Source organism: Triturus cristatus, chromosome 11 (genome assembly GCF_964204655.1).
Source record: "Triturus cristatus chromosome 11, aTriCri1.1, whole genome shotgun sequence".
Lineage (NCBI taxonomy): Eukaryota > Metazoa > Chordata > Amphibia > Caudata > Salamandridae > Triturus > Triturus cristatus.
In genome coordinates, this window is record NC_140594.1 from 1,125,171,610 (window position 1) to 1,125,197,989 (window position 26,380).

General features: G+C 42.9%; 1 protein-coding gene across 1 annotated transcript in view; it reads right to left on the reverse strand.

Moving 5' to 3' along the window:
* Nucleotides 1–26,380, reverse strand: part of DIS3L2 (DIS3 like 3'-5' exoribonuclease 2) — a 1,010,223-nt gene that overhangs the window by 841,685 nt on the left and 142,158 nt on the right. Inside the window, exons 5-6 of the mRNA XM_085635696.1 lie at nt 12,541–12,594; nt 2,306–2,407 (exon numbers count right to left, since the gene is read on the reverse strand). Coding sequence (XP_085491822.1) covers nt 2,306–2,407; nt 12,541–12,594 — 156 coding nt within the window. The remainder of the gene's footprint in view (nt 1–2,305; nt 2,408–12,540; nt 12,595–26,380) is intronic.

Consider the following 26,380-nt stretch of genomic DNA (forward strand, 5'->3'; position numbering starts at 1 on the left):
TCTAACTGATATATTGTGAAATATCTGTAGAGTTCATTACAGACATTTAAACTTTGTTGTGTGATCGAAAAAAAGCCTTTCACAGCAAGATGGTCACATAAATCCCCCGACATTAAAGTAAGAGAAAGTAAAGTAAACGGCAAGTGCCCTTTGAAGACATAGGCTGACATCTGTCTGTCTTCCAATGCGCAGCAAATGTGACAAGATAAGAACAAGACTTAAAGGCCTGTTTACAGAAAGGGAGCACTTGGAAAGATATAGTAAAATAAGAGATGCTCTTCTCAAGAGACGGACTCAAGCTCGACAACCTAAAACAAATAACGCCAGCAGATAGAAAGCAAACATATGAATTACAAACCACAAAGCCAATGGTAAGCAATGGGCGGAATGCATTCCCGGGGAAGCTAGCCGAAGTCTCGAAGATGTCTTTGGCAAACCAGGCAGTTGTGCGGTCTGGTAGGCTTCAACCTAAAAAGGATCCAGTTGATCCAAGCAATTTCTGCCCGATTGGTTTGATTGATGTTGCGGCAAAGTTATAATCTAAAGTCATCTTATTGCTTACGGAGGAGTGGACAGATCCCAACAAGTTAGTTCCCCATGAACCAGGAGCTTTTAAGCAGGGACACTCAATCACTTTAGTTTGTGGGCTATGGGACAGAAGGCGTTAAAAACGACTGGAAATGTATTCTTTAGTCGGCTTCCGTTCCTCCTTCCACCTTGTTAATCAGAAAACTCTATGATGTAAGCTAAGGAACATGGGTATACCGAAGGACCTCCTATCAATTTTAGAAGAACTCCACGGGATAACTGGGCACATGTGAAGTTGGATTTTAGTGGTTTCCTTTCAAAGAACATTTATTTAGTAAGGTGGTTAAAGGCCGGGGTGCGTTCTCTTTGTACCTAGCTGGCCTTCCACAGAATTTTATGGAAGTGAAACATTACCACCAAAAATGGGACAGAAGACACGCATCGTGTCTCTTTTATGCGGACGACTTGGCGATTATTAATTTGACACAGGTGGGACGCCAAAGACAACTCGGTACATTCTGCAAATATTGTGTAGCAAATGACCTCACCATCACTACGGATAAAACAAAAATCTTTAAATTGGGTAAGAAATCAAAACCTTACACGTGGATACTGGGAGACAAAGCAGTAGAGGTCGTTAACTCCTATAAGTATTTAGGGATGATTTTCAATGAGAAATTAAATTGGTCACAGGACAAGAAAGAGGGGAAGTCCGGGTGTTATTGGCAGGAGGACTAGTTAAGTTTCAAAAAGATTTCCCCCCCACCCCCCCCCCACGTTGCAATCATCGTGTATCTGTGTATTTATTTGGTTTTATAGACTATGATCTAAATAAACTTGACTTTCAATCTCTCTTTAGCCGAGTCATGTCTTTCAATCACTTTCAAGAGCACCCTCCATGGCATCCCCATAGCCCCCACTCCCTGCCCCCCCACCTCCAGCCCCCAGCAGCTCTCTGATGGCGATCGTTCTGCGAGCACCAGCTAGTGTGTGCTTTGAATCTACACCATCACCAGGAGGAGAGATTGCAAGTCTGTCTTGTGTTGTGTTTTTTTTCTTCTTTTTAAAGTCCCCTGGAGGGAAGCAGGTCCTGAGGTGGGCGCGTGCTGGTGATTGGCAAATTGAGAGCAATTAGCCTTTTCACCCGCTGCTGTTCAAGGACAGAACGAGGCATTCTGCGAAGTGACAGCTATGAAGGTGATGGAGGAAGAAAGAGCCCGTTTAAAGAGAAGAATGCGGCTGTGCATCGACTCTGCCACTGGGGAACATGAGGGGTGGAATTCAGAGGAGATGGGCCTGGGAAGGATGTGGAAAGCAGGAAGAAGATGAAGGAAAACGTCTTGCATTTGAGGCAAAGGAAGATAGGCTGCTTCAAATGCCCAATCCAGGGAAAGAAGAGGGTCCCGACAGTGTCCATCAATCAATAGGGGGTTTGTTAAGCGCAGCTACTCACCCGGAAGGGTCTCAGTGTGCACAACAGAAAAGAAACCGATACACAGGATGTAGGAAGGAAAAGCAAGCAAACTCCAGCAAATCACCCGCATATGGCCCCAAAACCAAGGGGTAGCATCAAACCACTCATCAATGAAACACAAACTAAGGATAGCAAACAAGCATTGGTGCAACCAAGGGCTGTTGTGGAAACCTGCAGAGGAGCATCAAACAAGGTCCTAGAACATTCACCCAATGGGAGTTGACCTAGACTTGCTTCAGGAGACAAGTCAGAAGCTCTCCCATCTCTCTCCGCGTGCCCTGATACCCTTAAATGAACACTGACCTTCCACTGCTCTCTGGGAAGCACCTTCACCACCACAATGTCTCCGTTCAGGGCTCTGTTGCGAGAAACAACTCCGTCGATGAAAATATCTCTCGCACCATCCTATGGAGCAAAAAGAGCAAAGCAGGAATGTGAAACACAAAGGACTGGGAAAGAAAGACACAACTTTTTTACACGTCTGTCTTGAGACTCCAGATCTACTTGCAGTTACACCTGGACGACAGGGTCGGACTGGCCTGTAGGTTAATCAGGCAGTGCCTGAAGGGCTGGTCTGACATGCCGGTGTGTGGGCCCTTTGTTTGGCTGTTTGTTGGGCCTGTTTTATGGTCCCCATCGGATTGCCTTGATAATAAACCAATTATTAACTGCACCAAACTCAAAGCCATGCAGTATCTCATACCTTGCAAAACACGTATACACCATGTTTTTACAAGTTCAAAACTGCCCTAGTTTGCAAACATGGGCCAGGTTTTTTTTTTTTAGGCAATTCACGAATGTACTGCACCTTCATTTTGGTACTCGGGCCTGTTTTCTGCCCCTGACCACCCCAGCTGGATGAAAATAGATCGTGGACGCTCATGACTTGGACAACAAGCCTAATCCACAGCATACACACGCCTTTAACTCTCAGATTTTCGTCAAGGATAGGATCGAAATCGCTCAATTTACAGGTGTCGGTCAAGGGTATGAACAACAAATTGCAACATGCATGCAGGAGCACAGTAAATCGGAACTACGGGATAAAACGAAAATAAAAACTGAGATTTAAAGGACTGTGAAAGGTATGGCTCAACACAAACTTCATCGGCAAGCGAAGTACAATAAAGGCAGATTCATGAGGTAGGTCACAAATTGTAACTCACTAGGATTGGTGGCCATCGAGGGAATGGTGACCGATTGGGTGGGAGTCAGCGGCCCATTATGTCTGTTATCACTTTTTACATTATTTATTTTTAAAATGAAGCCTATTTTCCTTAAAGGAAAAGCGCCAAAATAAAAACAAAAATCCACAGTTTAATTCTTTAAAAACGTTTGAAAGTAGACCGTTATTTCCAGCGCCACCACTTACGATCCAACATTTCTTCTTACATACACAAAGGAGAAAGGTGACCAAGGGACCCTTAGTTGGGAGTCAGTATAATTTCAATGTTTTGCAACTGGATTTTGGTTGCAAAACATTGATAAATTTCATGAAGTATAGCTATTTGGAAGGAACATTATTAAGCATGCTCTTTCCAAACAGCGGTTCGTCATGGCATTCTAACCCCATGTTGCAACGTGCATCTGAGTCGAAAACTGGGTTTAGTAAATTTCAAAAAGCCATTTAGCAGTTGCAAACCCTGTGATTTAAATCTTAACAGAGCCTCCAACCACTAAATGGCTACGGTTTTCTAGACCTTAAATCCAGCGGGCTCACTCCTCCATAAAAACACTCCTCCTGTGACTACTGAATTGGAGGAAAATAATATATTGATTTAAGGGCTTGCGGAAAAACTTCATAGTGCACGAACAAATAGGTACTTAAAAAAACACATTTACTAAGCTGTGTAAAGGGCTAAGAGTTGCACACTAGCGGATTATCACAAATTTTTGGAAGGAGCGGTCAGTAATCTGAAGAGCTTCTGAAATCGGAGATGCTACAGCGAGTGGGTTGAATCAATCCGAATTCTGGAGCAGCCACAATGAAGAGAACTCCTAAAAACTTCATGGTTCTGCACGGGCGTCCATGGAGACCACCTGCCACCACTGAATTTGCAAGTCCAAGAACAGCCACTCGCAGACCAGCAGAAGATCACAGCTTTGTGTAAGGCATGCGATGTAAAAGTTGGTAATTCGACACATGATAGCGGCACAGAACTAAGTATATCTTTATCCAAAGAAAACAGTCCGGCCAATCGGTTTCTACCTGTAATGATCTCAGTGTAGCAGATTTTTATTTTTGTGAATGGCACAGGCCAATCAAATCCAATCCTGTGTATCATTTCCAACTGCACAGCAAGCATTCTCACTATGAGTGGGGTTACTAAACAACCCCATGACTTAAATTTGCCTTTTTTTTTTTTTTTTAAGGACAAAAAAGTATGCAACGGTAGCTAAACACCGCTGGCAGAATACAAAACAAGCGTATTTTGAGACTGACGTGCAGTAGAAATGATAATATTGCGGTGATAGAAATGGACAAAAGGTACCCAAGTCTCAGTGCACTGTCCAAAATAATGTGTCCAGTTACTTGGAAGGTCCCAAGACACTCAAGCAGCTGCACAGGAGTTGACGATGCCAAATCTTGCTCCTCCAGGAACTGGACCAGCTGGGACGGTAGCAAGGTCACTCGAGGTGGTGTGGAAGGCCACCCAACTGTATTGGAATGGTGGGCATCTAGAGAGGCTAACAAAGTAGGAAACAGTATCTAGCAGCGCTTCCGGCTCCTCCTTGCATTTCAAAGGGGACTGGAGAGGTGTTAAAATTCGAGGGGAGGCCTTCCTGGTCTATTTCGTGCACTAAGCCTCGCTAACTGCTGACAAGGGGGGCAAACCTTCTCCAAACTGACCCAAGCACAGGGCGCAAGCTAGGCTCAACCACTAGGGTGGTGTAAGAGTTAGGAGAGGAGCCTATATTGGGTCACTGGGACTATGACAAAGACCACAAACAGGAGTTGTTGGCATCCACTTCCTGGAACAAGTTATCTGGTGATGCCTGAGGGAACAAAGACGTGCTTCTCTGACCCATACACAGGAGGCAGAACTGCTCCGTGCAATGAGATTGGAACTACACCCCCCCCCCCCCACCTCCCTCCCATGAGAGACTGATATGCTACTCAGTCCAAAGGTAACATGGTAGTTTTGAGCAAAGACTAGGAGCTGGGCTTGACTCAACATTGCAACACTGTCTCTGGAGCAGGCAAGAGTTCAGTCGACGAAAGACACCCCACTCCTGGATAATTTGGCTCTCTACTTGGGCAGTGACAATACGGTCTGGTTGGAAATACTTTAAGTCGTAGTGGGTTAATCCAATGCTTTCAGTTGCTCATGTGTTACTCGCATCACTAGGTTAATGTGAGTGAGGGGTGCTCTTGAGGAAGAGGAGTAGACTTGGGGTAAAGAGTACTGCACCTGAAGGTCATGACCATGTACTTACCACACCACTCCTCATCCCTGTGATTAACTCCAAAGTCTTTAGATATGAGTGCACCTTACTCTGCATGCAACCCAGGGAGTTCTGTTGGCACCTCACACTCATGGTGTCACACACAGTGTTGTCGTGCACTGGAAGACGGTTCCTCAAACATAGGACATTGAGGTCATTTACTTTTGACATTTAATTTACTTTTTTTATGTTTTATATTATGAAATCTCTGGCTCCATAGCACTACAGAGTACCATCAAGCCTACTTTGCAACAATACTCCCAGCAGTAGTACCACATGGAATACATGTTGGGATTCCAAGAAGTTTAGTGAACGCGGGAGCTAATAAGCGGATTCTGTTGATACAGTGGAGACCACCAGTCAGTGTAACTGTAGCTCTCTGCTTTATTGCGTTTGTGGCTTTATGCATTTTCCACTGATTTAAACTAAGCTCCATTAAACCGATCGGCCATCAACTTCTTCAGCTGCACAAGCTTATTGCTTAACAATATTCAGAAATGACGTGTGTGGGTCAGTTCCTGCGTGGACTGACCTCGCTTCTGTAAGCCAGAATTTGCCATTGTTGGGCAAGAATGCAGAACTGGGCCTTCCCCTAGCCTGTTCCTGCGTACGCCAAGGCTGGGCCACCTGTTTTCCAGTAATACACAGTGTCGCACTAAAGCAGCCATCGCAGAACTGAGCCTGCATTCAGAAAGTGTTTTAATGTATAGAGAACAAGTTCCCAAAAAATGGATCTTGATTAGCTGTGCTAACAGCATTACAGTGAAATCCGATAAAAGTGCTGATGGCATGGCTCAACATTTGCAAATGCTACAGGAACCACATATGAACATTTTTAGTTTTACATTCCATACAAAAGTATAATAGATGTATGTACACCAGCATAAGTGCCCACTAGGGCCTTCAACTTGCACCAATGATCGGTGAACAAACCAAGCTGTGGTTTCCTATGATGAAGGAAATGAGCAATAGTTGGCCATCCATGATCCTTACATCTTGATCTGTATTTCAGAACAGGCTTAGTTTTTGCGTGGTAAGTAGTCACACCACTGAAACACAAGTCAATGGGATGCTCTGTTGGTTTCAACCCCATCGTGTTTTCTGGCAGTGGAATCAGGTGAGTGACAAGATTGCTCATTTTCGGTTTCTGTGGTTCAAGTTGGCTGGGGTCTGATGTAAGAACCATTTTTCTTGCTTGCATTAGAGCCCATAGCAACAAGGGCACAGAGCTCATACACCTTTCTGCCTTAAGGGGACGCAAAAAGTGGGTCAAATCTTTCAGAGACAATACCTTCTCAATAATTACATGAAGTTGCACTTTTAAAATAAAAAGCAACCAATTATTTCTTCCAACCCATTTAATGTTTTCGGGGGGGGGGGGGGGGGGGGATTTTTTCTGGTCTCCATTGACGGACTCCTAATCTATCTTACTGTTAGTCATGTAGCTTAAAAGAGGGAGAAATAGGAGGGCTAAGCTCCGTTGCAGCTGTAGTACATGGCCACTTTCCTAAACCCGGAACCTTTGTATTTGCCATGGGGAGGAGAAACATGCACACTAATGCTTCATGATGACTGACTACTCCTATTTAAAGCACACACTGCTCTACACAGCAGCTAAGAACAAGGAGGAGAGGTCAGAACTGATTCATGTCTTTGACCTGGTTCCCAACAGAGGGAATGACTTGGTCAGAGCGGTTCATAGGTTGAGCAGACCAGAGGAGCTCTCAGTGGGCTTCTCAAGTCCTTCTTGGTCAGGAGAAGGAAAGAAGTCCAGAGGAGGGTCATGGGCATACATGGCTCTCCTCCAAACGTTGTTCTACATTTCACTGAGGGACAATAGTTTAAGAGATGTTGACCTCAGCCGTCTGATCAGCTGGTTGGGTACCAATAAGTGGACATGTCATTTTGTGGGTTTGCTTGTACAGAAACACTCAGGAGAATCTGGGCGTCCACTGCTTTGGAAGCAAATGTAGTTATTTACTTCCTCCTGTAACAAGGCTGCAGTACTTCAAACCAAGTAGTGCAGCTATACTACTAGGATTTGGAGCCTCTATCTTTTATGGTTTCAGGCGAGTCCTCCGTCAAAGGGGCCATTCAATATAGAAAACATTAACTTTGTCCAGTTCTGCATAGTTAACAATCACCAACAATAGGCATCATAGAATGTTGCTTTGATTGGGTTCAGAGACCCGTTTGACATCATTCACCAGATCTCCTTAATTCTGTATCAATAGAGGCGGTGGTCGACATGCCTACCTCATGGACCAGAATTACCCACTGTGGTTGGAGAATGAACCACAGGCAGTCGAAGGTGCTCTTCGTGAGAGTGTTGTCCAATGAGGTCAGAGAGTAAATATACTTTATAGACAACTAACTAATACTGTTAAACTGACATTAGTCCAAACGTCATGCTTTTCAATTACCTGATAATGTAAAGTACTCCTCTAAACATGCAGAAAGCTTTGCGCATTATATAGGCACCTTTATCAATAAATGATGGGTCCAGTGGCAAAGCTTCTGTGTGCCGGTCACAGTGTAGGACTCTAAGAAAAGGAGACATCGAAACAAGAGGGGAAAATGTCCCATAGGCGACGGGGTATGAACACTGTCGTGAGAGATAATCGGTCTGTATCCATGTTGTTTGCAATCTCCAGCACAAAAAAAGTAAACTTATTCAAATTTATTTTGGTTGCAAAAATCTTGTAGCAGAGCTAGTATCTGCAAATGGTTCAAGTTTATATTAAACAGTGTGTACAAGAAGGCTGAGACTAGAGCCACCAAAAGTACAAGGCTTGTGGAAGAAAGGCCTAAAGGCACCTGACGAGAGCCCAGCAGAGGTTACTGGCTGAGGCAATCACAGGCAGCAGGGGATAGGCATGGAAGTACACACATATTTGGTGGCAAGTTCTCTTCTCCGAGACCTCATAACCAACGTTTTGTAATGGAATGGTGAGGTGGAGGACGATTTGGCTTTCTAGTTAAGACCTTTTGAGCCTAACTCCATATGCACCAGGTCTGTAGAGCCAGAGCTACCTTATCGTTGGTAAATTACTTGAAAAAGATGTTATGAACAATTAGCCCAACATATTTTAGCCAGTTGCTGTAGGTACAAATGTATATCCCCAGAAAAGAAAACCTTTCAAATCCTAGATGGAAATGGATATTGCCCCACTACGATACCAAATTAGAATAATACCACCAACCAAGAAATAAATATATAGAAAAAAGCTTTCAAAAGATCAAATAATGTGCATAAATAATGCGATGGTCGACTTCTTTTTAGGATGACACCCCCTGCTTGGTTAAGCAGGTGCTTTTACATAAGCTGGACCATGCCAGAATCAGGGGATGGCGGGGATAGCCCGGCCAGAACAAAAGGTGCCTATGCTTTTTGGGGGTTGGTGGGGTGAGGGGGGGGGGGGGGGGTCTTGCGGAAAAGAGTGAGCTAAACTAGATGCTGCATGTTTGTAGGGCAACGGGAAAGCATATGGAGAGTGGTGGAAATGGCAAGTACATAATGTTGAGGGCCACCTGCTAGATACTGGCCTGCAAAAATAAAGGCAAGGCGAGTGAAGGAATGATGAGGCAGAAAAGGATGTACGGGGTGTGGTGGAGTGGAGGGGGGGGGGGGGGAAGAGATTCCAGTCAGATCCAGCTATAGAAGGGACTGAGTACACTTCTTGAAAACAATTCAAGCAGTGCCATTCTAATTAAAATTTTGTTGCAAAGCTACAACCGCCATAAAAATTATCCAAGCAATGTAATTCGACCAAGTGAGACAAAGATGCAATTTGAATAAATCCTTCAGATTGGTGCGCCTTGCACCTCCACCCCAAAGTAGAGTGGGCTTTATACAAGTCTGTGCAAGTGTCTGGCCGCACGAGTGCAAAAGCATGTGCGGCAGGTTTCAGCAGAACGGCATGGATGATGAACTCCTGGTTGTAGGTTTAATCAGTCGGGCACTGCAGACATACAGCAAATCTATTTTCAGAATCTGCATAGTCTCAAAACATTAATTCGAGGGGTGGGGGATACATTGCCAGACGAAAGCAGTTGACCTTCATATAAGCTGTGTTTAAAATGGCACTAGTTTTCAACGCAAAGGTTGACACGGTTATTGTATTCTGCTGCGATCATAGGTGCCTGAGAATAGGAGGTGTGGGGCTTAGACCTGAAATACACTCCCCTTGGGTTCCATGTTGTGGAACCAAGGCGGGCAGAGGGTTGCAATTGGGCCTTAAGTTCAATCTGAATTAAACTGATCCCATGTAGGAGTACCCTCCTTACTATGGTATCTGGGTCGGAGTCCTCTTGTTCGGATATCTAACTTGATCATTGTGGACAAACACAGCACAATCTCACAGTTTGATTCTACGTGCCCTCCAAGAACACACAACACAGGGCGCAAACCATTTCTCACCCCTAACTGGCAGGTCAGAAGGCATAAATGAATTAGGGCTCAAGACATTTTGGACTGAAGTGGCTGCAAGTTGTATTACCCCCTCCTTTTGAAGCAGGCTGAACATGCAGACTTGTGACATTTGTCCCCAGAGATATCAGACATGTTCAGTGTTGCAAAAGCATGCATCCAATCTCCAATGAAGGATTACACGTCAAACCATATTCCTAGAATAAATATCACTGTTTCCAGTGGATAGGTCTGTACGTGAGTGAATGGGGAAGTGAAAGGGAGAGAGACTGGCCAATTGCATCTCACTGTCTAGGATGGCTTACAATGGATAGTTGAAGAAAACTTGTTGAGCAAGAATTTGATTTACTGCAGTAAAACGTGCTTTATATTCCCCAACACAGCCTTCAATGCTTCAACAGGGTATGTAGAGAAAGGCACCGAACGAGAAAAAGTCTGTCTTCCATGTCTGTTCTAGATTATCACACTCAGTCACATTTAAGGAAAACGACCATTCTTAAATAGAGGCCACTTGGTGGCAAACTGATGTTCTTGGACTGCTAAAACTTTCCAAAGTTTGTCACTGTGGGGCATCTGTTGAAACAGTACACTGGAAAGGAGGGCAGCCTGTAAATCTTAAAATGTCACAGCAAGGCCAGCCGCCATATGCACTTCAAAGTGAATTAGAGCCATTCTTTAGTGTGGTATTGCAAGAACACGGAATCCAAGTCACCCTGTCCACACCGCCCACATAGCCGCAGTCAGGAACGCACTGGACTTTCTTCACAAAATGTCCCAACTGTGCACTAGAACAACTTATGTTTGCTCATGAAATACAGTCAGCTCAGCCTGGCCTGCACACCTACCATCACTCATCCAACCAAAGACTACACCACTTCACCCAAACATGCTGCAGCCCAAAGGGAAGCATCTGAGGTGCAATCCAGCCATCAGCTGTGGAACAGCCTCAATATATACTACCTATTCTTCCTTACAAAGTGCATTTATAAAAAAACACAGTTCATCTGCTTCTTTAGTCAAGGATCATAGGTTTCTCAAAGCTGCATTAGACAGGTTACTTAGTTCATCAAATGATGGCCGCCGAGCATGGAAGCTCTACCCAGACTCTGCTCGTCCTAAAAACTGCTGTATAAATCAATGGCTATTTCCACTAATTATGCCATGCACTGATGGGGTGGTCACACGCCGTGAGCAACAGCTTGTCGGCATGAGCTGGATATATTACTAACACATGAACAAGAGTGCTGCGTCAACTACTGATCGTTCTAACACAAGTACTGCTGGTGCCACTTTGAATGGTCCACTTCAAATACTCGTACGTATAGGAAGTGCTCAACAAACTCATGTGGTTTAGACAATCTTAACTACTAACACATCAATGCATGCATTCCAAATGTCCTTTTGCAGCACATTGATTCCAAATCAGATGCAAAATCAATACTTCTAAAGGAATCTTAGCTCAGGCATCCAATTAGCACAATATGATGAGAAGGACACTTTATTGAACCATAATGGAACTTCATTAGATAAACAAAAACATATGAGAATCCAATTACACGTTTTCGGTCAGAAAGTGCTGCTTATTCAAATGTACATTGCAATTTAACGTTTTCATAACCATACATTTAAAAAATTTAAAAGGCAACAAAAAACACAACAATCGGATAAGATCCATCTCTTCCCAACCACCCTCCCTGGTCACCTAAAACTCGTCACCTACAATTCGTCACCATCAACAGCACACGTCAAACAGAACATTCTCACTGTCAAGAACACGCAACAGGTCTAAAGCCACATGGATGGTAGAGTGTGTGGAAAACAATGGCTCGGTCATACTCCAGCCCACCATCCACCCTAGAAACTAGCAGATGAAACTTACATAACCATAACAGCCAAAAAAGCATTACACTGCACCGAAAGATCACAACCTGGAAAGTACTTTGCTGGCCAAGCAATTTAAAACGACCCATTAAGAGCTGAAAAGCCCCTTGGCATACTCCCCAATATACATAACACACCACAAGGATATTCCTACATTTATCTCACACAAACCAGTTTGAAGCTAATCACTGAGCAAATGTTTTCCATTAACCACACACAGCCTAGAACCAATAAACATACACATTCAAACGATGGTTCCTCACTTGCCAAAACAAAAGAGTACCTACAAAGAAAATCTCTTCAGTGATATAAAATTGCCTGCTCTATGCAAGTGCCAATAACATAAGGTAGTACCCAACCGCATGTAACTTACGTTGTAGAAAAGCCATGATTCATGAGAAACAAAAACAACATTCGCACAAAAAAGGCCCTGCCATGGCTCCTTTACCACGGAGAATATGCACATCAAAATGCCTCACACCCCCTCCAACCCAAGTGCGACAGCATGTGAAGTCCCTCAAAATGGCAACTTATACCTGAATACATTTGGGTAAGTATATTAGTCAGAAGAAGAAAAATTGCTTATGCTGACTCAGCACTAAAAACATCCTTTTATCAAGTAAATCACCAAAACCATGAGATAAGAAGAAGGTGAAGCAACGTTAATGCGGAAGCAGGCCAGCATGAATAGGTTGAGTACCAATGTGTGCTTCAAGCAAACAAGTTATGATATGAGTAACTGAGTTAGGGGTGGAATCGAGGAAAAACGTATTCAACTTACCGGTGATGGAAAGAACGCCTCTTGGAATTTTTTGGGATTTATCCTCAGTGGACCCTGAAAAAACAGAAAACAAATCGCTTAGTTCCTAGTGTTGGATGTGTCACGCAAAACCAAAGTAAAGCTCTGAATGGCAGGTGCGGTAGGACACTCTTGGCTTGAGAGATACCACACACAACACACACAGAACTCCTTCATGCGGTCACAGTCATGGAAAGATTAGTTTTGATCAAGGATTTGCTTTTCTATCAGAAAGTTCCTCCACTTGAAGAAAGTACCATCAGGGCATACTCTTTACCAAGTGTTTAAGTTACATGACTCTCAACAATAACCAAAGTCTTAAGAAAGGGTCTGCACGCTTTATATGATGTTTCTGCAGTAGAACTGAAAATGCTAAACTGGCACGTTTAAATTGGCATTGCGCTCAGATATATATTAATCTCAGTATGGTCAGGAATCACTGAAACATTCCTCATACTACTAAACTATTGCGTTAATTCTGGCCAGCCCTCGATGGGAGCATTGGCGAACCTTCATAAATCACAGTCTGGGTGTAGTCCTTAAAGGGTCCATCGTGTGACTTAGGCCACAATGGCTCTCAAAATCCCAGCTCATGTCAAACAAAGAAACTTTCTCGAATGCATACTGATTGTTACAGATGCAGGATTAGGCAAAGAGAACTGCTATTTTCTCATTATTGGACGGTCCATTTAAAAGCACTAATTAGCATATACAAAAGCCCATCATATCACAGAAGTAATGTAAGGCAGTGGAAGACACCATAAACCTAGCTCACGTCGGACAGTAATGGAAATGTGCCTATCTTATTTTTACCCATATATTCCACAAGAAAGCAATAGGTTTATGAATCTCATACTGTTTTCTGTGGCTATAATGTACTAAATGGACAAGTTACTTACCTTCGGTAATGCCTTATCTGGCACAGACATCATCTAGCGACATATTTCTTACCTTTGAATTTCCCAGGCATTAGACTGGATCCGGAAGGTTTTTCTTTGAACAATACTCTTGCGTGCCGGTAGGTGGCGTTGGTCAGCTCCACATGATGTTGGCGTTGTCTCAGTCGTGACGTCTGCGTCACCTATATAGGTGCCACCTCAGAGCACTGACATCAGTTACTTTTTACGACTTTCCACACCAGAAGCACGGAGCCATGAAGTGCACTGACATTGGTGTGTTTTGAGTAACTAGGACCCAGAAAAGGGGTCAGCCCAGACTCTAAAAACCTGCCCGCAGTGCAGGGAGTACGGGTGAGACAGTAAGGAATCTGCAGCTAGACAGTGTCTCAACCAGATAAGGTGTTATCGAAGGTAAGTAACTTGTTCACCTGATAGACACCTAGCCACAAATTCCTTACCTTTGAATAGATACCCAAGCAATACCATCCCCGGAGGAGGGGCTGTGGACAAGTTTAGACCAGGAAGTCCTGCAGCACAAACTGGCCAATAAGGCTCTCCCTTCAGACTTGACTGTCCAGGCAGTAATGTTTGGTAAACCTGTGCAGGGATGACCAAGTTGCTGCCTGACAAATGTCGAGGATGGAACTTCACATTGCAACACCCTAGTAGAAGCCTTGGCTCTGGTGGAATGAGCCCTTAAGCCATCAGGAGGCTGCTTTTTGGCCAGAGCATAGCAAAATTTGATGCAGAGGACAACCCATCACAAGATAGTCCTCTTCTGCACCGCTAGACCTTTCTTCAAACCAACGTACCCCATGAAGAGTTGATCGCCAACCCAGAACTCTTTAGCGCAGCCAAGATAGAACGACAACGCTCTTTTTCGGTCCAGACAGTGGAGTCGCTTCTCTTCTTTAGTGGGGTGTGGAGAGAGCAGACAAGGTGATCGATTGCCCCACATGGAATGGTATTAACACGTTCGATAAGAAAGAGGCCCTATTGCGAAGCACCAACTAATCAGAGAATATGGTCAGGTAAGGAGGCTCGGAGGACAGACCCTGCAATTCACTCACCCTCCGGACAGAAGTTATTGCCCCTAAAAAGACTGTTTTGATGATAAGCAGCCGGAGGGGGCAGTTGTGCAGATGTTCGAACGGAGCAGACATCTAGAAGGTGAGAACCTAATTAAGGTCCCACTGAGGCATATTGAAAGGGGCAGGTGGGAACATATGTACAAGCCCCTTAAGAAATGTATGTACAATCGGGGATTTAAATAAAGAGGGATGGTCTGGCAGCCTCAAAAAGGCTGACGAGGCTGAAAAGGTACACTTTGAGAATGACAAGAGCAGAGCCGTGCTGGCCAAGGGTCAAAATAAAGAGAAGAACTTGAGAGAGCGAAGCAGAAAGAGAATCAATAGATCTTTCTGTACAATATTTTACAAATTTGTGCCACCGGCAGGCGTACATTCTTTTGTAGATGGATGCCTGTCTGCCAAAACAACATTACAGACTTTGGGAGGAAGGTCGAATGCTATCCACTATACTGCTCAATCTCCATGCCAAAAGTTCACAGGTTCGAGTGGACAACCCTCCCCTGCTGCTGCAAGAGAAGATCCTCCCGAAGGGGCAGCCTGATCGGAGGATCGATGCTCAGTTGGAGAAGCTCGGGATACCAGACTCTCCGTGCCCAGTCCAGAGCCACAAGAATGACAGGCCCGGTCATACCAAATCTTCTTGAGCACTCTGGGGACAGGAGTGGTATTGGCAGAAAGGCGTAGAGGATTCCTGGGCTCCACTCGAGACAAAAAGTGTCTCCAAGCAATTGTCGCCTTGAAAACTACAGCACTGAAAACTGCTGGTATAGCATGTTCTCGGTGGAGGCGAACAGATCTATCCAAGGCTCAACCCACTGTTAAAAGAGACCGTGGGCCACCTCCGAATAGAGAGGCCATTCATGATCCGCTAGGCATCGATGGCTGAGTTTCTCTGCACTGGCGTTCAGAGAACCTGCAAGGTGTTGAACCACAAGGGATATGCCCTGCTGTTCAAGCCATGTCCATAGATGCAGAGCCTCTTGACAAAGGGTCCTCGACCACACCCCACCCTGTTTGATGCAGTATCACATGGCAGTGGTGTTGTCTGTGAACACTTGAACCAGCTTTCCCTTGATTGAATGAAGAAAGGCTTTCAATGCCAAGCAAATCGCTCGAAGCTCCAGCAAGTTGATGTGGAGTCCGGATTCCGCCGAAGACCAGAGTCCTCTGATCTCCACCTTTCCCAGATGGCCTTCCCATCCCAGGAGTGACTCATCTGGCACTACTGTGTGGTCTGGTTGGGGGATGGAGAGGGGGGTCGTCCCTGACACAATCACGATCTGTTAGCCACCACTGCAGGTTCTGTGTAGTTCTCTCCGAGATCTGGACCATGTCTGAGAGATTCCCGCTGCAGAGCCTGCATGCACCATCTGGCATGTGTCACTAGCAGGAAGCAGGAAGACATGAAGCCCAACAGTCTAAGAGTCATTCTCACTGAAATCCAGGATAGAGGCTGAAACATCGGTATCATAGCCTGAATATCCTGAACTCGCCGTTTGGAAGGATAGGCCTGAAACTGCTCTGTGTCCAGAACAGCTTCGATGAAAAGGAGCGTCTGAGAGGGAGTCAGGTGTGACTTTGGCAAGTTGATAGAGAAACCCAGGGAATGCAGGAGGTTGGCCGTAGTCTGGTGGTGGGCGACAACAGGCTGGAGCGAACCCTTCTTCAACAGCCAGTCGTCGAGTTAGGGGGAAGACTGGCACCCCTGATCTGTGCAGATGAGCTGCGACCACCGCCATCATCTTGGTGAACACCCAAGGGGCGCTGGTGAGGCCTAAGGGGACCACGGTGAACTGAAAGTGCTCGTGTCCTACTGTAAACCACAGGTAGCGCCAATGGGCAGGCAGGACGGGAATGCAAAAATAGGCATCCTGTAATTTCAATGCTACCATCCAGTCACCTGGATCGAGGGCAGACAAGACCTGAGCATCATGAACTTTTCCTTTTTGAGGAAATAGTTAAGGGCTCATAGATCCAGAATAGGATGAAGGACCTTGTCCTTTTTCGGGACCAGCAAGTAGCGGGAATAACAATCACAGCCTACTTCTGGCATCGGAACCCGCTCTATGGCTCCCTTGGCCAAGAGAGTTATGACTTCCTACTGAAGCAAAGTCAGGTGATCCTCCGTCAGCCAGTTGTAAGTTGGAGGCACGGAGAGAAGGGTAGTCTTGAAGGGGAGGGCAGACTATCTGAAGAAGACCTGTCCGACGTGATGTTTTGCCAGTGGTGGAGGTGAGGGCTGATCCTGCCACCAGCTGGCCGCCCATGATATGGAAGGTCCGAACTAGGAGGGTTTGGAGGCTCAGGGTGCGAGGGGGGGGGGGGGGGGAGGATGGGGGGGGGGGGGGAGGTGGTGGACTGACTTGAACTCTGGCCACCTGGCACACAGGGTCAGAACAAGCCACGCCCACGAAGAGGTTGCTGAACGTCCGTAGTTTTGTGGCGGAGGTATGGCTGGTGCGACTGAAAGCCGTTTCCATAGCCATGAAAGGGGTGAAAAGCAGATGGGGGGGGGGCAGCCTGGAACACAGGCCAAAAAAAGCATTGCGTGAAAGCACCACACAACAAGCTCTATTGATTAAAATAAAACAATGTGCAACTGGACTGCATGTCGCCCATATTTGGAAGTTAGGAAGCAAACAAATTACCTAACTTCATAAAGTACAACATACAGCAAGTGAACAGGGTGGCAACCTTGAGTAGTTGGGAAGCGGTTACGGTTTATCATGGTACTTGAGGAAAACAATCAGCTTCCTAAAGAAAAAGACGTACAGCAGGTGAAGGTGGCAGCCATTGTGAAAAATTTGGGATCTGTTCATTTTCACATGGGTATTTGTGGAAATCTCATAATTAGTAGACCAGCAAGATTTATCAGCCAGATTCAATCTTCAGTTATTCATTCAATGCTGTACAAAGTGAATAAATGACAGGTAATGCAGGCTAATTTCAGATACAAACCTATTGTTAACTGTACATTGGGACTTACATAATTATTGTTGATCTATACACTCGTTTATTTTGAATGTTAACAAAGGTGTATTATTCACACAGAATATATCCTGTTACTACGCATGCTATTACATCACGTTCTATTACAACGCGGTTGTTACAACGACCATGTTAGAACGTGATACTTTTACATCGCAATTAATTAGATCGACTTGCTGTAGGGGGCCCGCTGGTCTTAGGAATAGTATAATTTACTATTCCAACTCCAGCGTGTGCAACAGTAGGGAAGGTGTTGGAATAGTATGTTTTACTATTCCTTAGTTTGGAGCACCCCCTACAGAAAGTCGATCTAATGACTTGCGATGTAATGCTATCGTGTACTTACAACGAGGTTGTTGTAACGACCGCATTGTAAACGCACTGCGATGTAATGGCAGCGTTGTAAACGCTGTTTCCCTTCAAAAACAACACGTTGACTATGTACTGTTTGTTCTATAGAAACATCAAAACATATCAAATATAAATAGTGACACTAATATTTAGAAAAATACAAAATTATTATATATGGTAATATTTTCAATATAATAAGATATATATATAATTGTTATAAATCTACAAAGAACTTTGATTTGTGCAACATACTAATTGCAGTCATCCATCATACATTCATACTTCTAAGTTGATATTGTTTTCAATATTCAATTTATTTGATAGAGATGCAGTTCATTGACAAGCTATATAGGATGTAACAAGAAGTCCATTCGAACACATAATTTTCGGGTGGTTTCCAAGTCGTCTCAACGTGCGTTTCGGCAGACCACTGCCTTCCTCAGGAGTTCCAACTCCAAATAGTATGTTCAATTGGTATTTCTAAACTGATGATTTGGCCGGATATTGATAGGTGTAGATCACAGCATCTAATCCAACTAGTGGATTCAGATTGAAAAAAGTCCAGTCTCATAGGCGGTGCTAGATATATCAAGGTATGGGTCGACCCAAAAAGAAGTCCAGTTTCGGCAGACCACTGCCTTCCTCAGGAGTTCCAACTCCAAATAGTATGTTCAATTGGTATTTCTAAACTGATGATTTGGCCGGATATTGATAGGTGTAGATCACAGCATCTAATCCAACTAGTGGATTCAGATTGAAAAAACTCCAGTCTCATAGGCGGTGCTAGATATATCAAGGTATGGGTCGACCCAAAAAGAAGTCCAATTACTTCTCAGTACGATATGTATTTCAAACTCCGAGATGATGACTACAACGATGGAAGGTGAAGATTCTCTTCAATATCTAGTCCTCTAAAAAACGTACTCATAAAAAACGGTCCTAATTCAGATGAATGAGCTGCTAATCCACATGGTACCACAACCTGTACTGCATTCGGTAAAATTTCGACATGGTGCAGGCAGCTCAAAAACTGGTGCCGGTGTTCGTGAATAACCCGCCCTGTTTGATAACGACATATCGATTTTTATTTGATATGTTTTGATGTTTCTATAGAATTGAAGTTGCCCTAGATTATTTACAGAACACTGGTGATGTGTACACCTAAAGTGTGCAAGTGCAGATCAGTGATGTGTACACCTTTAAGACTGGATAGATCTCATTATTGAGCACCACACATGTATATTGGTGAAGTACACATCATAAGAGTTGCTTTATAATACTGAAGATTTCTGCATTGTTGTCAAGAGCTTGTGTACCAGAAGTGCAGGGAATAAGGGAGGAATAAACATGAAACGGTTGTGACGAAGTTGTGAATGAATTAAAAAACTGAATAGGGGTCCAGATTGAAAAAACATTTTGTAGGAAAATGCTTCCGATGTGGTAACCATGGACATAAAACGAATGCTGGGAAATGTACTGCTATTAATATAACTTGTCATGTATGAGGTAAGAAAGGTAATTTCTTAAAATGTAGGAGTAAAAAGAAAAAAATATATAAAACGAAGTGAAAGATTGAGGGTGAAATATTCTTTCAGGGTGGGTGTGAACAAAAAGGACGTCGGAGTGAAGATTAATGACAAAAACGTGACAATGAAATTTGACATTTGTTTTCATTCAACAATAATTTCAAATGAAACCTATATTAAAACATTTAAAGAGAAGGAAAGATTAACAAAATGGATGTAAAACCAGGGGTTACTGTGGTGTAAGCATCAAGATATCACTTTTTTTTAGGTGTGCATTCAATTACAACATAACAATATCATTAGTAAAGCGTGCATATCTGTGTGTAGAGATAATTTGATAGGATGGCCATAACAAAGGTTGTTGGGTGTGACACTTAATCCAAATGCTCATCAGTGGCGTATTGAAACTTGAGGGGCCCCCCCAGCAAAGTACATGGAGAGGCCCCCTCCAGAGTCAGGAGCTCTTAAGCCAAGGTACTGTGCTGGGCCTGGAGCTCGAGGCCCCCGCACCACAGGGGCTGCGTGGGGCCTATGTTACTCCACCGATGCTTATCCGCAAATACAAGTCAGTGAAGCGGGTGATCCTGGAACCAAATTTGAAGAAGAAGGTTTTAACATTTTCAGAAAAGAGTTGGGTTGTCTTATTGGTTATAAGCACAGGATTAAGGTATGCAATAATACTGTGCCTATGGCAGCAAAAGTGAGAAGATTACCTTTAAGTCTACAAGATGATGTAAGGAAATAATTAGAACAGTTGCATGAAACAGGGGTGATTGAACCAGTTAAAGGTACGGAATGGTTGGCTCCTATAGTGTTGGCAAAGAATCCTGGTGGAGACAGTTGATTGTGTGCTGATTTAAGGAAATTAAATTGTGAAGTGGTGGTGGACAGGTTCCATTTACCCCCATAAATAGTAACAACTTAAGCAGAAACAAACGCTTTTTACCATGCTAGATCTCCGTTTAGCTTTTCAACCAGGTTGAATTGGTTGAGTTTTGCCAAGATCTTACTGTGTTTATCACCACTATGGGAAATTTCTGGTTTAAAAAAAAAAATGCCTTTTGGCCTGGTGTTTGCTTCTTCAGTGTTCCAGGGAATAACGTGCAAAGTGCTAAAAGGTATACCAGGTACTAAGTGTTATCAAAATTACGTAATAATTTAAGGGGAGACTGTTCAGCAGCAAGATGAACGTATGAGATTGGTGCCCAGGAGATTGATGGATGCTGGTCTAACACTAAAGCATGTGAAATGTCAAACTGGTGATTGTGAAGTGCACTATCTAGGCCATCTTATTTCGGTTCTGGCATTACCTCTAAGAAGGATATGGTTAAGGCAATTATACACCTCAAGAACCAGGCAATAAAGAACAGCTTAATTCCTTTCTAGAAATGATAGAGTATTATAGCAAGTTTATAAAGGACTACGGAGACATGTTTTTAAATGTAATATTATTATTAGGAAAAAAAGGTTGATTTTAAAATAGTTATTTATATTTGAATTAATTTGACATTTTGAAGAAGGCTTGGATAAAGGCTCCCTGTCCATAAGCTTTAATTCCTGGTGCTGAAACATTTATTGTTACTGGTATAAGTGCAAAAGGAGTGAGTATTGTTTTGTTGCAAAGATGGTATGGATCTGAACAACTTCTAGCTTGTACTTCTAGATGTTTGTATGGTTCATAGTGTAATACTCTGCTATTGATAGAGAAGCATCAGTAATTTTCTGGGCAATAAGAACACTTGAGGATTTAATTTGGGGGATGATATTCCGGGTGTGTACTGACCACAAATCATGGAAGGACATATTTTTGAAGAAGGGATTAGATGCCATTTCTGCTAGGCTCTGTAGAAGGGCCGTTGCATTACAGGAATATATTTCAATGGTAGAGTATTAACTAGAGGCGAAGATTTTTTCAGGTGATTGTTTGTCAAGGTTAGTTGGTTGCGTTGAGGACAAATTTATTGACCAAAAAAGTTAAGGTCTGTGAAGTTATAGTGGGTGCTACTGATGAAAATGAATGGAAACCAGAACTGTGTAGCGGCTTCCTGGGTTACACCTTGGGAGATATCTGACAAATTTGGAAATCAAAAAAGGACACACACTAACAAAAACTGTAGCACACAAAACCTATTTTACACAGGATTCTTTTGTATACAGAAAGCCAGATGCAGCCGCTTGAGGTATCCCAGAAAACAATGGTTCTTTTAAAATAAAAAAAATAAAAACATTCCAGGTGGACCATCACTGCAGCATTTTGAATGCACAGAATATTTCCAATACATTTTTAGCGAGGTCCAGAAAGCTTTAGTTGTAAAAGTGTATTCTTGATTAAATGAAAGTGTTAATGGGCATCACTCTGAGAGGAAAGGATAAAAAAACTGAATATAAAATCATTGCATCTTGAGATGGTAAAAGCATGCACTAGGTGTAGTAGTAAATTGATTAATCTGCAAGAGATTTCAGTCCAGCCAAAGGCAGAATTCTTACTTCTACACTCAATGATGTGGGGCACAACTTGGCACCCCCTTCTTTGAATTGTTCGGGTGGTTGGAATGGTTACGTTTAAAGACGTTGCTCTGCAATAAGTTAGATCATCTACATACATGTTGAATCTGATGTTATAACTCTGTAGAAGATAGGAGAAATGCAGATACAAATTAAACAGGACAAGGGAGATGGACTGACCTGGAGGAGCACTCCGAACAGACTGTGTTGGCTGTGCTCTAAAAGCTCTTAGTTGGACAGCCTGCATGCCATGGGACTAGAAAAGGCTGAATCCACTGAAGAGCCATGCCTAGAGTACAACAGTGAGCCTACTGGTGGATAAAAATAGGTCTATGGAATAGATTGGGCACCACACACCCAATAAAAAAAAAAAAAAAAAATATATATATATATATATATATATATATATATATATATATATATATATATATATATATATATATATATATATATATATATATATATTATATTATATATCACTGCACCTACTCTGTTCCCATACCGTGACATTCTAAGATTATTTAAAACAGATAACCGATTCAGTGCCCTTTTCAAAAATGAATATTGGCTTGTAAGTCATCCAAAAGCACATCAACTGCAACAAAAGACAACAGCTGTCAAGTGGCTGCTTTTTCTAAAAGTTTTGCTGTATATGGAAACAGGGAGGCAGGCCAAAATCTGCACGAATCTTCAAAGGTGATTTTTTTTAGCAAAGATTGATCTTTTTCTCATCTTAAATACACATGGGGCTGATCTAGTATGAAATAACACAATAATGAGACCCTTAACTTTCCTCCAACAGCCTGAGATTAAAGGCAAGTTTTTTTTTCTGAAAAAAATATTTAATGCACACTCATCCTTAATTTTTACCATGATCGCAATACCCTCCTTCTTTCATCGCTGAAGCCTTACAGAGTCTGATTAGGACATCTAGTCTATTGTTGTTCATCACGGAGCCTTTCTCATGTATCAATTACCTCCTGTGAGATACCACAAAGTTTTACTTCACTGCCCTTTCACACTTATCTGTTCTCCTCTGGACCTAGCAAATTCTTAGAAGCTATATGTCCATACCCACTCAGATGACTATTTCAAGTGTGACCCAATACCTGGTTTATTTGCAAACTATCCTGCTACCTTTGATGCCCAAATTGAGAGAAGATTGAAAAGTTGGTGACCAACAAGATCAGTTTACTGCTACCGGACTTCTTCATTTGAGAACTTGGTACATATTCACTCAGCAGATCAATTTGGTTTCAAAGTCTTAAATAGTTAAGTCAGCATTCTGCAAAATCTTTTGCCTAATCAATTAACCACCTAAGTGCTTGTGTTTTCGCATCCACACTGGTGGACCACGGCATTTACAGATAGCTGCCATCTAATGCAGTCTTTAAGCAGAAGTTTAAAAAAAAATTATTAAGCAACAGGGTAGATGCTGGTCAATGCCAAAATGGCTCGACACAATGTCCATGGTTAATTAAAGAGAATGCAACAAAACCTACGGTGTTCCAGGGGTAAATCCCTAAAATAGTGGTTTGCTAAATTGACATGATGTTTGATATTTAGAACCCAAAGTCTTTGGGGTAAATTCAGAGAAAGGCACCAAATTTAAATAGCACTATGCTGGGGGCACATCTTATTTGGTAAAGGTCATGCAGTTTCTCAAAGACTGAAAAAGATTTTCAGATACATTATATCACATGTTTCACTTGGCTGCCATGGCACAACTTGGGACAGTCTGAAGGGCTAGTCTTTTGTATGTTAGCATTTTAACTACTCACGAGTCCCGCCTTTTTCAGAGATGCAATAGCTAATAACAACTGAAGGCTTTTAAAGGCATTTAGAACAATATAAATAGCAGAAGTAATAAGTCTGGGTGCCCTGTCAGTGCACAAATTGAATAATTGTAGGAATCATGGAGTTATATAGCGTTAGTATTACTGCATAAAGATTACAGAATATCTCCGATTCCGGTGTATGCCATCCTTAATGGTTGAAGCATGGTTATTTTTTGAACTGCGTTAGTAGGGTTCGCGGGCAGAGTAGATTTCTTATGTTTCAACTTCTTCAAAAGTTGTACCAGTGCTTAATTAACAGAAGAAAAGAAAAGTGCAGAGGTCCAAAGTGTTTCTTGAGAGCCCACCGGCTGCTCTGTTGAATACCAGAAGTGTCTGCCAAATATAAAGGCTGCCTAGTCTAGATTCCGGCTCTTTTCTCCCTTTCATATCTTTCACTCTGGGTCAAAGTGGGATGAGGAAAGTAAGTCCTGATCACCGATGCCCACCATGTGCAATACCCGACATCAATTAAATACGGGTTAGACCCATGAATTTCATAAGAGTATATGGAGTTTGACACACAGATTGTTCCTGAACAAGGGAGTAGAATATGGCATCACCTAGTACATCATGCTTTTAAAACAGTTTTGTTTACCCCCCACCCCAAGTACTACACTCACGAAACCAGAAGGCAAAATGCAAAGCATCTGATGTCATCAGAGACCGCCTACTAGGTGAAAATCCGCTACACTCTAAGTTGTAAGGTTGTGCATTCAAATTCAAGCTACTTTACTGATACAGTCCAAGCTCAAACTAAAAGGGACAGCAATGTCTTTTTATTTGCTTAAGCCAAAATAGTTAGCATTTTCAAGTAAGAAATTGGATCATTAATTGAGGAGGGCGACAACTCACTTTGAGGAATAAACACACACCTCTCCTCAGGGTGAGCCGTCAGTCACTACTACATTAATCGGACCTCAACCCCCTGGAAGCTATGGCACAGAGGAGGCAGGCTTAATTTAGGGCAATGTTTAAAGTATTTATTCAGTACCAAACAGCAATAAAGCTAAAACACCAAGCAATACAAATCCCAAAATTAATTAGAAAAATAGAGTAAAATATAACGGACAAAATGACACCTCAATGACAAATATCCAATAAGGGGAAGCGGAAATGAACATTTAAAGATTTAAGGGAAAATAGTGCCAAAAAGCACAAACAGTCAATGGTAGTCAATGGCTGCAGTAGATCAGGATCTAGACGCGATTCCAGGCCAAACGCGAAGAAGCAGAGGTCAGATACAACAATCAGGTTTGTACTGGTCAAAGATTGTACCTTCTGACTGGGTCCATGTCAACCACAGGAGTACATTTCCAAAGCCACCCGAGACCTCAGGGGAGGGCACTTGCATGGTAACAGGCAGAGGCCATCTGAAAAGTTCAGTCCAAGTCCAGTTGCCACAAGTCAGCAGGGGACTTTAGGAAAAAGGCCTCTTGCAGATTGCGATGTCTCTGTGGTCACACAAGAGATCAGGCACTTGACCCTTAGAGTCCACTTCTTTGTCCTGGGTACAAGGAGCAAGTCCTTCAGGACTTCTCCCAGGTCATAGAAGGGAGGGTTCAGTCCTCATCTGTCCTGCTGCAGGTCCAGAAGTTTTCTTAAGTGGGTGACAGGAGGTGCCACTTTAGTGGATGGCACAATAGGTGCTTCATTTAACAAGTGGCATTTAACTTCCAGGCCATTGATGCATTTTCTACACCATATATTGAAGGCTTACAGGAAAATTAAAGGTACCAATTAGGCATAAGTTGATGTAACCATGTTTAAAGGGGGAGCACCACCACTCTACTCCTGGTTAGCAGGGGTAGAGAGTACTGAATTCTAAAGTCAGCATAAATATAGGGTCCAGCAAAAGGCGATAAAACGGTGGTGACCATGCTAAAAAGGTGGATTTCCTACAATTTTATATATCAGTAAAATAAGGTTCACAGAATTGGCACCCTTCGTGGTGATTTGAGGCCAACTAAATGGCAACTACTTCAGTACGTTTTATGTGACTGAACCTGAAAAGCATGGCATGGCATGACAAAGACAAGGCAGATGGAAGGTACATTTGCTCATTACCACAACAGATAAGAATATTGGATCATGTAAGTGACTCTAGTATGATCCATTTTGGAAGACCAGTTATATTTATTACCACAGTTCCAATATTCATGCTTCCACCAACTGTGTGCACCACCCAGATCATGTAGTACCACCAATACCGACAAAGCTTGCATCAAAGATTCTATTACTGATGGTCACTTGAACATTAAATATAATGGAGTTGCCCTGTATCCTTCAAAACCTGGGTATACAATTATAAGGTACAAACACAAAACTATTTGTGGTGTATAACTGATGGATACTGGGGCACAGCCAGATGCACCCTGAACCCTGGTAAATAGGTTGGCATATGCCATACCGCCCAAAAGTGTTCGCTCAAGATCCCATATTGGTTAGAAACGCAATATTCGCCTAACCAATTAGGAGGCTGGACATGCTTCGTGAGACTGCTACATCGTGGAACCTTTCCTCTGCACATAATATGTTACTCTACTGCCATAATTTGCAAGTGCCTTTGTCCACAAACATTCACATCCGTGCACTAAATTGGAAATTATCAGTGCACCATTTTTCCT